Source organism: Rutilus rutilus, assembly GCF_951802725.1.
Source record: "Rutilus rutilus genome assembly, chromosome: 2".
In the NCBI taxonomy this organism is placed as follows: Eukaryota; Metazoa; Chordata; class Actinopteri; order Cypriniformes; family Leuciscidae; genus Rutilus; species Rutilus rutilus.
The window spans coordinates 925,737-943,236 of record NC_140210.1 but is presented as its reverse complement, the minus strand read 5'-3'; the positions used below and the strand labels follow the sequence as shown (position 1 = coordinate 943,236).

General features: G+C 41.9%; 1 protein-coding gene across 4 annotated transcripts in view; it reads left to right on the top strand.

Annotated features, from left to right (window-relative positions):
- rasa3 (RAS p21 protein activator 3) overlaps nt 1-17,500 on the top strand; it is a 52,842-nt gene that overhangs the window by 27,923 nt on the left and 7,419 nt on the right. For 2 of the 4 annotated variants that reach the window (XM_084399363.1, XM_084399364.1), the window contains exons 8-18: nt 2,525-2,598; nt 7,593-7,697; nt 9,319-9,475; nt 9,895-10,043; nt 10,820-10,934; nt 11,376-11,450; nt 12,396-12,519; nt 14,643-14,749; nt 14,847-14,924; nt 15,223-15,300; nt 15,478-15,551. In XM_084399363.1, the coding sequence (XP_084255489.1) occupies nt 2,525-2,598; nt 7,593-7,697; nt 9,319-9,475; nt 9,895-10,043; nt 10,820-10,934; nt 11,376-11,450; nt 12,396-12,519; nt 14,643-14,749; nt 14,847-14,924; nt 15,223-15,300; nt 15,478-15,551 (1,136 nt within the window). Of the gene's footprint in view, nt 1-2,524; nt 2,599-7,592; nt 7,698-9,318; nt 9,497-9,894; nt 10,044-10,819; nt 10,935-11,375; nt 11,451-12,395; nt 12,520-14,642; nt 14,750-14,846; nt 14,925-15,222; nt 15,301-15,477; nt 15,552-17,500 lie in introns of all 4 variants that reach the window. The other 2 variants (XM_084399362.1, XM_084399361.1) reach the window with 1 other exon arrangement.

Here is a 17,500-nt window from a genome sequence, read left to right as displayed (position 1 = left end):
TGTTAAATTTAACTACACAATTAGATAATACCAGTTTAGCTCAACCAATCACCAAGCAATGCTTCATTGTGTTCAGTCTGTGTGTAAAAAGAGCATTAGCAATTAAAGACAAAACACACTTCAGCAAAAAATCATAGGCGTCGATTTTGGGTGGGGACGGCGTATGATTTCGTTATGAGTCATTTTGTGCCCACCACTTTTAACTTCCGTCCATATTAATTTGACTTTTGGTTCGATTTTTTTGGTGGTTGTGAGGAGCAATATGAGAGAGAAATTTGACCCAACAAAAAAACATTATAATATTCATTTTTTTCATTCATTTAATATGGTGATATAAATGAAAATTTCAGGTGTTTGTACTCCTGTGGATTGTGGTTTCTCACGTTAACACGTCCCACACCCTCACACACACTCACACACACTCACACACACACACACACACACACACACACACACACACACACACACACACACACACACACACATACACTCTGCAGATCTATATCATCTCTCTCTCTGGTGATCCTCAGTTCTTCAGTGCCGCTCATGAGAGTTTAGCGTTCATGCGACAGCCGCTCGTGTTATCAGACGTGACAGCTGTTTTCTCTCTGTCCTCACACACACTCTCACACACACACACACACACACACACACACACACTCTCACATGAACTCGCCCCAGAGGACGACGAGACAAGAGTGTGATTGATTGTGAGACACACAATCCGCTCCATTTATCTCACAGCCCTCGCGGTCTTTCCCACACACGTCTTCATCATCATCATCATCGTACACACACACACACACACACACACACACACACTCACTCGCATGCATGCACACTCACACACGTCTTCATCATCATCATCATCGTACACACACACACACACACACACACACTCACTCGCACGCATGCATGCACACTCACACACGTCTTCATCATCATCATCGTACACACACACACACACACACACTCACTTACTCACTCGCACACACACACACACGTCTTCTTCTTCATCATCATCATCATCATCATCATTGTCATCATCGTACACACACACACACACACACACACACACACTCACTCGCATGCATGCACACTCACACACGTCTTCATCATCATCATCATCGTACACACACACACACACACACACACACACTCACTCGCATGCATGCACACTCACACACGTCTTCATCATCATCATCATCGTACACACACACACACACACACACACTCACTCGCATGCATGCACACTCACACACGTCTTCATCATCATCATCATCGTACACACACACACACACACACACTCACTCGCACGCATGCATGCACACTCACACACGTCTTCATCATCATCATCATCGTACACACACACACACACACACACTCACTCGCATGCATGCACACTCACACACGTCTTCATCATCATCATCATCGTACACACACACACACACACTCACTCACTCGCATGCATGCACACTCACACACGTCTTCATCATCATCATCATCGTACACACACACACACACACTCACTCACTCGCATGCATGCACACTCACACACGTCTTCATCATCATCATCATCGTACACACACACACACACACACTCACTCGCACGCATGCATGCACACTCACACACGTCTTCATCATCATCATCGTACACACACACACACACACTCACTTACTCACTCGCACACACACACACACGTCTTCTTCATCATCATCATCATCATCATCATTGTCCACTCACAGACACTCACACTCACACTCACACACACACTCACACACACACTCTCATCCACTCACACACACACACACACACACACACACTCTCATCCACACATACACACACACTCTCATCCAGTCACAGCCCTCGGCTCAGTGTGAAATATAATCCTATATCACTACACACACGTTATCCGCTCATGATCACAAAGGAAATGTGTCTTTGCAGCATGTTTTTGAGAAATGTGTCACCTGACCCGCCTTTCAGAGTCATGTGATTTATCCGTGTCTTACCCGATTAAGTCAAGTGGTTTGTCATAGAGATGCACCGATATGAACATTTTGGCTGATACCGATAACCGATAATTCTTTATATCTGAAAGCCGATAATCTCCATATATCAGCCGATAAATCTAAATCTAAATCCACACTTTTACATAATTTTTGCGAGCCTGATTACAAAAAAAACAAAAGTCTCATCATTAAAAGCCATGACAATTATAATGTTATGTAGCCGATATGACAGACTTGCGCTGCATTTTCCTTTATTGAAGTGATTCCAGTCATATTTCAAGCGATTCATAACCATCATGATGAACAGTCGCATCTGAAGCGTCTCAGCTGGAGGAAATAACACACTACATATCAGACAGATGTTCTTATGAGCCGATAACGAGAACATTAAAGATGAACATGTATCGGCCGGTCCCGGCATGCTGGCTGATATATCAGCATCTCTAGTTTGTTGTGTTTCAGATGTTTATTGTGATCGTGTGTGTCAGACGTGTCCTATTTCACCACACAGGTGACCAAACCGCTGAGCTACACCAAACGACACTTTGACGTGGAAGAGGACGACGTGGACAAGATGGCGCTCAAGTGAGTGTGTGTGTGTGTGTGTGTGTGTGATTCTCAGAAGCAGCCTGTGTTTACACTGAGCCAGTGAGTGTGTTACTATACAAACTGCCCACAAACAACCATGGTGCATCATGGTCTGTGTTTATGAGTCACACATGAATATTTTTTAAATATGGCCTTTCATGTAGCGAGTAATAAAGCTGTTCGTGAAGATCAAAGTTTCAGTCAATGGAGTTTTTGTCTCCTGAAAGAAAGAAGTGATTCTGAACTGAAGCGAGTCGTCAGTAATTCAGTCTCACTTCCTGCTGAACCTTTTGTAGCTAATTTGCATAATGTCAGCCTTTGGTCCTGATTGGCTGATCGGCGTCTCTTAGCTCCGCCCTCAAACACTGTAGAGTATCTGAGACTGGAAGAGTTTGGTTCGTGTTGTTCGTGTCGAGAAGACGCTGTTTTCTGAGATTGATCCGGTAAAACCCACGCCATCGTTACTGTTCGCATCACTGTGATCAAGAGCTGAGATTCAGATATGATAATGAGCGCTTGCTTTCTGATTAATCAGAGCAGAGCAGCTCTCAGAGAGGCGGAGCTTAGAGAGACTGTGATCAAGAGCTGAGATTCAGATATGATAATGAGCGTTTGCTTTCTGACCAATCAGAGCAGAGCAGCTCTCAGAGAGGCGGGGCTTAGAGAGACTGTGATCAAGAGCTGAGATTCAGATATGATAATGAGCGTTTGCTTTCTGACCAATCAGAGCAGAGCAGCTCTCAGAGAGGCGGGGCTTAGAGAGACTGTGATCAAGAGCTGAGATTCAGATATGATAATGAGCGTTTGCTTTCTGACCAATCAGAGCAGAGCAGCTCTCAGAGAGGCGGGGCTTAGAGAGACTGTGATCAAGAGCTGAGATTCAGATATGATAATGAGCGTTTGCTTTCTGACCAATCAGAGCAGAGCAGCTCTCAGAGAGGCGGAGCTTAGAGAGACTGAATCCTTGATGGAAGCGTTTCAGACACTGAGAGGAAAGAGCTGACGCTGCAGTGCAGATTATGAGAGAATTACAGTGTTTGAGCATGAATGGATCTAAACCTGTTGTAGGAGATGCAAAAAACAACATTGGCAACCTTTAAAATAGCATAAAATGACACTTTAACATTCAAAGTAATTTGATTCATCATCTTTGTGCATCATGATCTTTGATGTGATGTTTAAATTTACATGTATAACCACTAACTCTGGGTGTCTGTAAGCTAACTCTGGCGGATGAGGACATGTCGACAGGAGCGAGCCTGGATGTGTCTCATCTCGTCGGCGGATTCGTTGCTGATAATAACAGTGATCTAGATTTGCTCCATCTGATGTTCTTTGTTTGTTTTGTAATCTGTGCATGGTCATTCTCACGCCAGCTGCTGATGCAACGGGGAATAAAGGCCCATTCACATGATAACAATATAGTTTTAAAAACCATTCTAAACTCCCAAGTTTTACTCATTATTACTGGGCATCAAATATTCAGAAAATATTATTTTGGCTTCATTGCCCAGAGACAACTTGGTGTTTAGTTAACATGTCACTCTTCCTCTCTCCCTGCTTTAGTGTGTTCTTCCCTACCTTTGAGAGCTTCTCGTACTTTCTACTCTTAAGATCTCTAATCAGTTTCGTTGTCATTATATATTTACATCAGCATCAGTTTTGGGCCCTATTTACAAAAATCATTTAAATTCCCTCTACACTAGACTCACCATTTAGACACTGGGTAACTTCCGGGTTAATATGCATCAAAGATTTATATACTGAAGGTTTATTTAACAGTTTGGAGAACCTCTGCAGATTGTTTGACCTCACACAAAGCCTTTTTTTAATTTTATTAGATATTTTCAGATTTGTAATTTTGTTAAGAACAAGCCGCTTCCCTGATTTTCCTCCCACCTCGCCCTTAGACAGTCTTACTTTGGATTGATTTCCATATTATATTCCCAGCTCATGTCTTTGAAAGGGTACAATCTGGATAAAATGAAATCCAGATGGGAAGATGAACTGGGCATAAAGTTGTCTGAGGCTGTTTGGAGGGAGGTCCACTCATCATCATCATCATCATCCTCGGTTAGGTTAGGGCTCATACAGTTTAAAGAGCTTCACAGGGTTCACTTGAGCAAGGAATGGTTAGCCAAAATATATCCGGGTTAGATGCAGCCTGTGATAGATGCTCGTTCTCTGACACGTACATTTTGGCCTTGCTCCTCTCTAAATAATTGCTGGGCATTTGTTTTTAAACCTGTCAGTGAAGGGGTGACACTGCGGCCTTGCTCCTCAGAAGCTGTTTCTGTAACTCCCAGTGACTCTACACCCGTTACCCTAACTGCAGCCCAGAGGGACATCACTGCTTATTCTCCTTTATTGCCCGCAGGAGAGTCTCGTTGAGTTGGAAATCCCCTACCGCTCCTTCTGCAACCGTTTGGCCAGAAGATGTGATGCTCTTTTTAAAATTAGAAAAGATAAAAAGGGGATTTTTAAAAGATCAAGTAACTCTATGGGCGGGTCTCGGGCGCTGTTGCTATTATACCGGCGGGATAAATGACTCTCCGACGCAGATCTAAAATGTGTTGGTCTGAAGCAGCTTCATTACTCATAGGTGTGGTTTGGGCGTAACGTGAAATGAACCAATCAGAGCGACATCTCACATTCCCTTTAAGAGCAGGCGCGCTTGTTCCATGGCGGATTGCTATTATAACGGCGGATTTGCCAGACGCACGCCAGCAGCGGTTCACAGCCGAGGAGACCGACGTTCTCGTCAGGGCCGTAAAACACAGAGAAGTGACATTGGGGATGGAGAAACACACACAGATTAGCTTCGGTTAAACAGGCGTATGATAATTTGGGTAAATGTGTAAGCTAGATTTATGCCTATTTTTCACATCTTCATGGACACAACAATGATTTCCCTCGTGTGGAATATTTTTCCTTGTAATAATGTATGATTTGCAAAAATGTCAACTTTTGCATCTGTGTGTAGATGAGAGAAGCAAAGTGTGTGTGTGTTTTGCTCACGCTACATTATAGCCAAGCATGCGCCCTTAAAATATCATCTGAATAACGCGCCACTGACTTTAGACGAGGTTTCTCCTGGTCTGTGGTGGAATTGTTTTCTGAAACTGCAAAATAGCACCAGGGAACGTTTGCGCCGGAACACACCTCCTCTCTTCCCTGAACCGCCCCCGGGAGCGCAAGTTCATTCCCTTTACCGACGTGCGTCTGTGGAGGGAAAAGTCTGCTGTGCGCGGGTGCAAAATAGGAATGACACATGCGTCGTGTACAAAGTCAATTGCGCTGGTGAAAGATAGGCCCTGGGTGTCTGTAAGCTAACTCTGGCGGATGAGGACATGTCGACAGGAACGAGCCTGGATGTGTTTCATCTCGTCGACGGATTTGTTGCTGATAATAGCAGAGATCTAGATTTGCTCCATCTGATGTTCTTTTGTGATTTGAGTTGTTGTTTTGTAATCTGCACATGGTCACGGGGAATAAAGGCCCATTCACATGATAACAATATAGTTTTAAAAAACGTTCTAAACTCCCAACTTTTACTCATTATTACTGGGCATTGGTTTTTAAACCTGTCAGTGAAGGGGTGACACTGCGGCCTTGCTCCTCAGAAGCTGTTTCTGTAACTCCCAGTGACTCTACACCCGTTACCCTAACTGCAGCCCAGAGGGACATCACTGCTTAATCTTTATTGCCCGCAGGAGAGTCTCGTTGAGTTGGAAATCCCCTACCGCTCCTTCTGCAACCGTTTGGCCAGAAGATGTGATGCTCTTTTTAAAATTAGAAAAGATAAAAAGGGGATTTTTAAAGGGGATCTGTGGACAGATTTTATGCGCAATTCTTTTTATTATTTTGTCATATTTTGAAAATCTGAAAGAATTACCCAGTTGTTAACTTATTTTCCATGTGTCTCTCTCTTTACACCTTTCTGTGACGCTGACCTCAGTGTAGTCTATCTCACAGAATGTTTTTGTCTTTTATGTATGCATTTATACTGCAGTAATGATACTTTAATCATCAGTAGTTGTGTTTGGGTATGCATGGGTACATGCCTTGAAAAGGTGTAATGACATAATTGTTATATTTTGCCTTTGTAACCAGACGCCGTGTTATTCTGTTGTGTTTAAGCTGCCGAGGGAAGGGATGTTTCGGGGTGAGGGGGGTTATAGTAAAGATATAACTTTCAAGGTTTTACTGTATGTTGCTTTACTCCTCAAAGCAGTAACAATAACAGAGAAACGATATCGTTGGAATCTCTTTCAGAATGAATTTTTCCAGCTGATGAAGGATAAAAACATTGACAGCCAATCAGAGTCTATTCTGCTTTCAGACGACAACACTGCAGAAGTTTACGTTTTTAATACAGTCAGACCAACATGTATTCAGACTCCTTCAACATTTCTCACATTATCACAGTTTATTCACTATAGTTTAGAAAATGGTAATAAAATATGATCAGTTGATATTTGACTGGTTTTGTCCGTCCTTCTGTTAGACTGTCTCACACATGAATTATGTTGAATATCTGTCAGCTGTTAAATTTAACTACACAATTAGATAATACCAGTTTAGCTCAACCAATCACCAAGCAATGCTTCATTGTGTTCAGTCTGTGTGTAAAAAGAGCATTAGCAATTAAAGAAAACACACTTCAGCAAAACATGATCAGCTCAAAGTGTCCCAATCATTTCTGCTCCCAATGTCACTGGTAGTCTCTGTGTGAAGAGTTATTGGGTGTAATATGTCACAGTTTACTTTATTCTGCTCTCCTCACTTACAGAAATGAACTATAGAGTCCTGATCACACTAGTGAAACAATATGAAAAATTATATCTGGTGTCTGAATAATGAGTTTTGACTGTATGATATTAATTAGGGCCCGAGCACCGATGGTGTGAGGACCCTCTTGGAATTGCTCTGTTTATATTTAATTAGATTTCATCTGTGGTTTAACGAACGCTCTGACTCGCTCTTCTCAGGGTGGATCTGTGGAACGCCAGCAATCTGAAGTTCGGAGACGAGTTTCTGGGAGAGGTACGGGTTCAGCTGAAGGTCCTGGGACAGTCGGGTGTTCATGACGCATGGTACGAGCCTCGTCGCGCGTGTTTTCTGTGTAAGACGCTAGTGCTGGGCGGTAGGACCAAAAATCCATATCACAGTATTTTTCTATATTATACCGGTTTCACGGTATATGACGGTATTTTTTTCTCAAGCGTGACTGTGTGTGAACCACATTTTCTACTGATTGAGAGGAAATACTGACTTATAACGCCCTATTTTACTGTCATGAGTGAATATTGTAGAAGAATCCCACACTAGTATTAATACAGGTTTGCAAGGCTGTTTTAATTCCCCGGTAACGGCTCATAAACGCTGCTTTATCAGGAAAGATAAAGACAGATTCAATTGAAAATAACATCGAAACTTTTCTAAAGACCGTCAGTCACTTTAAAGGGATATACTTCACCTCTGGAAAGATGAATATGTATTTAAAATGGGTGATTTATGTAGAAGAAATGTGAAATTATTTTTGAATTTGGAGCTTTCTAGACTGAGAAAAGACCGAAAATGTATTTTTGGCTCATGTGGATGAAAGACAACAACTCCCAGAATGCACTTGCTTCGCTGCCTTAGGAGGCCACTCCCAAGCGACGCCTACCGGTAAGAGCGCGCAGTTAAACAATAAGGCTAGGCTACTAGTGAGTCTCCGTGACGAGTCTGCCCGGGATTTCGAGATCGCCCAAAATGTCCGGGATTCGGCTTTTGCGTTCTACAGTCGCCATGCACTGGTCTCGCATTTCTCATGGAGGAGCAGGAATGTTCTTGTTTAGCGTTCATGTAAACACTACATTCAGATTCACCAATCGGAATGAATCCAGCTAGACTGAAACAAAAGGTGTGCATGTAAACAATGAATGGCGACTGCAGAACGCAAAAGCCGAATCCCGGACATTTTGGACGATCTCGACGGCCGGACGTGTCCGGGAAAAAGAGGATGGTAACCCCTACTACTCAGCTTTCTCCACAGAACAAGAGCCTGCTAGCTTAGCTTCCAAAAAAAGATGATCCCCCTATGGGCGGGTTGAGGACATGCGGGACAGCTCCTCCTACTGGCTGGAGTCTCTCGCCTCTGGACAAAAAATCCTCTGATGACGCAAAATGACGATTTTTTCCAGACAAAAAAATACATAAATCTCTGGTCTCAGGGGGACATGAGGGAGGGAAGTACGGTAATTAGAAAATACTACAGGTTTTCTATATATACAAAGCTTAATGCTAAATGCTGAAGTATCCCTTTAAGAAACATTCATATGCAAACACCTGCGCCGCGTTTAGACTGTGAACCGTGCAGTGCTCATGTTTATTCATCGATGTCAATGCCAACCACTAATAGATTTTCCAAAAGGCTGTTGATTTTGTGAACCAATGTGTGGGAAACACTGTAATATAATTTGACAGCTATCAATTATAGTTTAACTCATCCATCTTCACCGTCACGCTCAGTAACACACACAGTGAGCAGTGAAAGACCCTCTCAGACAGAGTCGCGCCGCGTTACCAGCGCTGTTAAAGCCACATACACCGGTATAGCGGGATATTAAACATTCATAACAGAAATAAACACCGGTATGAACCGGTGGACCGCCCAGCACTGTAAGACACTGGTGTTTTCCGGACAGGAGCTCATCCTGCGCTCTCTCTCAGGTACTTCCTGCAGCCCAGAGATAATGGGCACAAATCTGTGAAGGCTGATGAGCTGGGCTCGTTACGGCTCAACATCGTTTACACGGAGGACCACGTGTTCCTCACGGAGCATTACAACCCGCTCCGGGACCTGATCCTGCAGTCCGCGCACGTCGAGGTCAGTGGGGTCACGGCAAAGGTGTGTCTAACTACACGAAAGTCTTGTTTTCCAATACGTGTGTCATACACAAGAGATCCATAATGCACTGTTATTGATTTATTTGTATAGCACTTTTCACAATACTCTTCATTTAGACTCTTCATCATACACATCATGTCAAAGCAGCTTTACAGAAATGCACGAGTCCACATTACAGTTTACAGTGATCTGTTATGTAGGAGTTATGTATTTCAGAAATGTACATATACAAAGTCACAGTTAGCTAAAAGTGTATGAATTTAAACAATGTAATAATTTAATGCAGAAGCAATGAGCTCATTAAAGTATTGAATACTTGTTTGTTAACATGATTATGACATTTAGAAAAGTAGCATTGGTGCGTGTCGATTCACTGATCACATGTTCCGCACGTGTAGCCCGTGTCGGCGTCGGCGGCTCATATCCTGGGCGAGGCGTGTCGAGAGAAACAAGAGGCTGCCGTCCCGCTCGTTCGACTCTTCCTGCATTACGGCAAGATCGTGCCTTTCCTCAGTGCCATCGCACACGCAGAGATCAACCGCACGCAGTGAGTACACACACACACACACACACACACCAGAGGTCTGCACGGGCTTTAAACTGATTTTTAATTATTTTAAGCCTGAACTCGAGGTCCATTTCTCACAGTAAACACCTTCTTTATGATTGCTTGCAACGATAATTAAACAAGTACATGTACAAACACCGTTCCCCCGCGGCACAGGCCCCTCAGCACACAAGAGAAGAAGGAGATAAAGCACAGACTTACTAATAACGAAACTCTGCTGTGGTTGAACCGGTGAAACGGTCTCAAATCCCTCTGGAACTCCAACATTAAACTTTAAAACAAAGTTCGCGCAGTTGCACATCTATCCGCCTCAGTGCGAGGAAGGAAGAGAGCAGCATCGGGAGGTGATGGGATGACGGTTGATGGCTAGTGCGCGCGGGAGCACATGCGCTAAACAGTTTTGTAAAATGACATATAATAAAATAAAAATGATTCATACATCATTTTACAGAACTGTTGTGCACATGATGTGCTCCCGCGCGCAGTATTTCAGCCACAACACGCAATCAGAGGCTGAAACTGAGCACTACTGTCTCTCTCGCGCACAGCTAGCATAACACAGCTAGCATACGCCACCAAACTATATATATGTAGGCTAGAGCCTATATAGTTTATCCGAACCCGAGGCTATTCATTAAACATTAACCCGAACCCGTGAGTTTCTCGGGACCCTTTTGGCTCAGGTAGCAGACCTCTAACACACACACACACACACACGTCTCCACCCCTTCCTCACCGTCCTCTCGTCTCCACAGGGATCCCAACACCATATTCCGGGGAAACTCGCTCACGTCTAAATGCATCGACGAGACCATGAAGCTGGCGGGGATGCATTACCTGCGGGTCACGCTCAAACCCATCATCGATGAGGTGAGGCTCACTCTCTCCTGCTTTATAGCTAGCGCTGGGAATCGAAAATCCATTCCAGTTCTGGAATCGAATACTTGAGGTCAGGAATCGGATACTTGTTATAAAATAAAAATTTTGATTCCTCTTTTCCTTTGTGAGCATTTCAATATGACATTTCAAGCGCGAGAGACTCTGTTTTCAGCGCAGGCGTGTGTAACTACAGTATATTGGGCAACTCTTAAAGTGACAGTAGCCTAATATTCCTGCAGCCGTCTCTATAATAACACTCATCAAACAACAGAAGACAAAGAGAAAATTCACTCATTCTAGACTGAATAACTTATAATACTATATTTGTAATGTACATTATTAATAAAGTGCAGTGTTATTTTACATTTGATTACAGTTTTTGTCACTAAAAAACACTGTTTATTGCAATCGTTCACTGTTGTTTGCGTGCAGATCTGCGCCGACCACAAACCGTGCGAGATCGACCCCGTCAAGCTGAAGGAGTCGGAGAACTTGGACACGAACAGGGTGAGTGTGTGTGTGTGCTTTTGCTTTGGTGAATAAACTCAGTCGAATCATCAAGTCGAGTCTCCTTCATTTATACAGCGCTTTAACACTATAGAGTTTCACAGCAGCTTTACAGTGATAACAGGAGATTACAGTAACAGAGATTGTTTAGGCTTTACAGCAGCTCTAGAATAAAGTTATTGTCCAGATAAAGTTAGTTTTGATTGATTCACTTCCGTTGTAAAGATCATTAGTGATTAACTTAGGGGGCCGCTAACACACACCGCTCTCACAGTGTTCTGACCACATAAGTCTGATATCACAATCCGATTCTAAAATTATTTTTTCCTTTCTAATTGTTTGAATTATAAAGTTAACATGGAATCAAAATGAACAATTCTTTTTATTTTTTTATGGAATATTGCCGTGTTTATTATTAATGATTTACATCATCATTATTGTGTTAAATTGATGTTCCTGGTAATCTTGAATCAGAATCAGTTCCTCCTGCAGCATCTCTTCTCTTCTCTGATGACGAGGGCGGGGCTATAACCTGTCACTCACATGAGATCAGCCAATAGCAAACCATCCAATCAATTCCGCACAGACACAATCAAGCCCCGCCCACATTTGTTCTTGTTCCTGAAGCGTTTCACTCGGATATACGGCACAATAGAGGAGAAACGACAGAGACTTCACTTTCATGAAGAAGTGATGTCACTGCAAGAGGAAGAGGAAATTATTCTGATTCAAGATGCATATCAAGGAACATGAATTTAACACAATAATGTGCATTGATGAATCATTAAGAACAAACATTGGTGCAGTGAAGCCCACGATTGCCTTTCACTTTAACCATGCAAGCTTTTATACTTGTTCCAAGTTTCCAGAATTGTTGAAGAGGAAATGGCGATTATTAGTCGATTATTTTCTAATAATTTTCTAATATTGTGATTGTCTTGTCAGGAAAACCTCCGTCAGTACGTGGACCGGATCTTCAGCGTCATCACGAGCTCGGGTGTGAGCTGCCCGACGGTCATGTGTGACATCTTCTTCTCACTGAGAGAGTCTGCGGCCTCACGCTTTCAAGGTGAACACACACACACACACACACACACACACACACACGTTCTAAGAGCGCTTTGCTAATGTTCACGTTAAGCCATGAAAACATTATTTCTCAAAATGTCCAGGGCTGCATTTCCCAAAAGCACGGATCAACTCGAGAAACGCAGCCTGGGTTATTTAAACATGCTTAACAATTTTAATAACGTTCATCATTACATTTATCATTACATTCAATCAAACATTTTGGGAACGTTACTTTTAAATGTTCTCTGACACGAACGTCCAACTAAAACGTTTCAGAAAAATGTTCCATGAACGATTGTTGTGAACAGCTCGGTGAAAACAAAAGTGAAATCATGTTTGTCCTCCAGATGCTGCAAGACGACACCAGAAGTCTTTCGTTTGTGGTTTTGACAGTAGTTTAATGGTCTCCTAAAGCGGCTGATGAGCTCAGATGTCAGATTTCACTGAGGAGTTTCTGAGGTTACAGTATTGACTCCTGTAAACTCAGGGCCTTTCCAGATACACACACACACACACATGAGACCGCAAGTAAGTGCGTAAGACTGTCCCATGTCATAAAAATACAGGCTAAGCGTATCCCATCATGCATTAGGTTCTGGAAAGCGCGTGCCCCGAAACCGCAAGCTAGAGAGAAAACACATATTACATGTAATTTGGTAGTAAAACAAATTGTTAAAGTGTGTTTTGTTGGTGCAGAGATGAGTAGGCTGTGTGTGTTTTCTACACAACTGCTTTTTATCACTTAATTAGAAGCACCATAGGGTTACATAGGGACTTACTGACCAGCTTACTTTAAAATGCAAAGTATTGAAAATCTAAATAAAGTTCTGTAAACGCGTGCATTTTTGGGTAACACTTCACTATCAGTGTGTCCCATCGGGTGATCGAACGCTCTACACACACTTCTTCACGCCTACTTGAAGCCAAATACAGGAAATACGTCATGTGAGTAGACAAGTGGTCAGGTATTTGGAAAGGCCCTCAGGCGTTAGTTGTTTCTCCAGAACAGTTCTGGTGTTCTCCACAGCCCTCTGCTGTTTATCCGTCAGTGTTATACCGCCACCTTCAGGTCACAGTTCAACACTGCAGACAACAGCATTAGACTCGCACAGCCTTCTCTCAAAGTATGAACAAATGTTCTTCCAGGAACGTTTCATTAACAGTTATCTGGTTTTATAATGTTCTCAAAACATCATTTTTTTTACTTGTGCATAATTCTGAAATTCATCTAACATTTTTTTAAATGTTGCGACGTGTTCAGAGAACATTCAAAAGTAACGTTTCCATAATGTTTGAAGAATTTAATTTTTCCTTTACATTCATATAACAGGGAATTTTATTTTTATTTTCTAAAATATAAGTTTTAAATGTTGAGGGAACATTCAAAAGTAACATTAATATAATGTTTGCTCAATTATAAAATAGAATGTTCTGTATATATTCATAATATTTAAAAATATTCAGAAATAATGTTTTCAGAACTGAACCCGGAGAACAGGATTAGATTCTCAGAACGTTCTTCTCTCAAAGTAATGAACAAATGTTCTTCCAGGAATGTTAATAGAACGAAGTTATCTGGTTTAATAATGTTCTCAAAACATAAAAAAATTTTACTTGTACATAATTCATTGAATGTTTTTCTGAAATGTTTCAGTTGGATGTTCATGTAACATTGTAACATTCATGTAATGTTACTTGTTTCGGAACGTTCAGAGAACATTCAAATGTAACGTTTCCATAATGTTTGAATTCCAATGGAATGTTCCCTTAATGTTCATATAACCAGGATTTTTTTTTTTTAACATTATTATTATGTAACGTTTCCATAATATTTTAAGATTGGAATGTTCCTTTAACGTTCATATAACCAGGCAAAAAAAACAAACAAAAAAAACATTATTAAAAGAACGTCAGGAGAACATTCAGAAGTAACATTAATATAATGTTTGCAGAATTATAAAATGTAATGTTCCCTTAATTTTTTCCCATTAAGTTTTCAGAACTTACTGGGAACGTTATCCAAACGTTCTCAGAAGACATTATTTATTATCCGGAGCCGTGAGATCCGTGATGATGATGCTGTGTGTGTGTGTGTGTGTGTGTGTGTGTGTGTTTTCTCAGTCGACCCGGATGTTCGCTACACGGCCGTCAGTAGTTTCATCTTCCTCCGCTTCTTTGCTCCTGCGATCCTGTCCCCGAGCCTTTTCCACCTGCGACCTCATCACCCGGTGTGTGTACAACACACTCCACACACACTCCGTGAGCTCTTCATCCTCATCCGATGCTTGATTCTTATCCCTGTTGTCTCTTGTTGTCTGTGTGAAGGATCCCTGCACGTCTCGGACGCTGACGCTCATTTCCAAAACCATCCAAACTCTGGGAAGCCTGGCCAAGTCCAAGTCTGTAAGTGTGTTCACAACATCCCACAGTGCTACATTATCTATAATATAATGCAATATAATATAATATATTATTCATTATAGCATGAAAACTTTGTAACTACAGTGAAATAGTGAAAAGGACTGTAAGAGAAACTGTCCTCTGTCTGTCTCATTTTGTGTTATTTATATATATATGTGTGTGTATATGTTCCTTTAACGTTCTCATAACCAAGAAGAAACATTTTTAAAACATTCAGAGAACATTCAGAATGAATGCTTTAACGTGATGTGAACATGAAGCTCTTCTCTTCTCGTTACAGGCCAATTTCAAAGAGTCCTACATGGCTGCATTCTACGACTACTTCAATGAGCAGAAGTACGCAGATGCGGTGAAGAACGTGAGTCTCGTGCTCTACACATCAGACAGTCAAACCCAACATTACTCAGATGTGATAATGTGAGAAATGAAGAAGGAGTCTGAATAAATGTTGGTTTGACTGTATATCCTGTATCTCTGTGTGAGCGTGTTCTGACGTTCTACACACACTCTCACACACGCTTCCTCTCCGTCACAGTTCCTGGATCTGATATCGTCTTCGGCTCGGTGGGATCAGAAGAGCATCGAGACGCCCATCATGCTGAAGGAAGGGTGAGAGACGCTCACGGTCCAATCACGCGGCTCGTACAGCCGTCACATGACACAGATGCTTTATAAGTGTGTGTTTGTGTTTCTCTGCTGGACGCAGGAGCGTTAAACTCGTTATTAAGAGGTTTGAAGCCAAGGGCTCTGGCAGGTAAGATTCACCTGTGTTAGATGCCATTGTGACCTTTGACCTCGTGACCCTCATCATGACCTCCCCAGTATCTGAGGCTGAACTAGATTATCCAAAGCTCTGTGCTAGTCGTGATGTTCCCGCTGGACTCTCCCCTAGGGTTGGGTACCGAACTCGTACTCGTATTCACATTCTGTGTGAATGAGTGGCGCAGACGTGCGGTTTCATCTACCTCACACACACACACACACACACACACACACACGATACTCAGAGGTCTCCAACGGCAACCCGTCAAAATAAGAGTTCGGTTTAACTTGATAATATATCACTGTTGTACAGTCGGATTTAGATATCTCAATTTAATGATAATACTAACACTAATAATAATAAATTATCAAAAATGTGTTCTTTAGGAAATAATCACACTTTTTCTTCTATGTTGTGATTTTAACAGTATAAAGCTCAGTTGTGCCGCAGGTTGTTTGACAAAAAAAAGTTCAATTTCATATAAAAGATTGATTAAATTAATGTTTTATGTCTTCATTTGATAGAATTTGTGGAAAACAAAACATTTCATGGAAATAATTTTTTTTTTATTACTAAAATGGGTGTTTTTATTAATATTCAAGCATCACAAACCAAGGCAGCTCTGGCGTAATGTCAATAACACTTCTACAAATGACTTACAGTTTCTTTACAGTTATTGAGGTAAACATGCCTAAAGGTACCGTTGGGTCCCGGCACTGAATTTCAGGTTAAAATGTGAACGGTACCTAACCCAACTCTCCCTTCCCTGTTAGTGAGCACAAACCCGATTCAAGGCTGTTTGAAAAGAAGTTGGAAACACCGTTAGCTGTTAGCGAACATCCCGACGCCGCTAATATTCAGACGAATATACGCTGCGCTTTCCTCTCAACAAAATAGCACACAGCAAAAATGGCAGAAAACAGGAGATCGGAAAGAAATGAACCGGAAAAGATTTACGCCTCAAAGAAGGCGGGGCCTCAGAGCCACACCCACCTATTACATCATCAGCACACTGGCCAATGGGAGCTCAGAGGTGTTAAAGAGCGGTTAAAGCTAACTTCTCCAGAATGATGTTTCAAACTCCACAAGTGAACTTCGTTTTGGCCTGATTTTGTTCGCAATGACATCACACCGGTTCGTTCGAGTGTATCGAGGCCTTGAGTGACACACACACACTCCTGATGTTTAGAGAGCAGATGACAGATCGATGATAGATCGATGATCAGTGCAAACCCAGACAAAGAATGAGACCGATCAGATGTTGCACCTTCAGAGAACATCTGACTGAACTTTTTATTAGTTTATCTATGCAAAAGTGTGTGTGTGTGTGTGTGTGTTTGAATTTAGTGTAAGAGTGTGAGTGTTGTGTGTGTGTGTGTGTGTGTGTGTGTGTGTGTGTGTGTGTGTGTGTGTGTGTGTGTGTGAGTGTTTGTGAGTGTGTGTGTGTGTGTGTGTGTTTGTGTGTGTGTGTGTTTGTGTGTGAGTGTGTTTGTGTGTGCGCTGGAGCTTCTCAATTTCCATCTATTGAAAGATGTTAATATATTAAGTATATATAAGACTGCAGATATTAATTATTCACTTATTTTACACAGCATTTACTGAAATTCATATATTCATATATATATATAATGTTTTGTGCCAACATTTTGAGAACATGATTAAAGACCAGATAAGTTTGAGCGATCGTTCTAGCGGAAGAGCGTCTGATCATGACCTTGAGGTGGCGTCCCCGTCGGCTGTGGATGTTAGTGTGTGATTGAGACCGGAGGGAGTTTGAGCTTGTGTTCTGATCTTC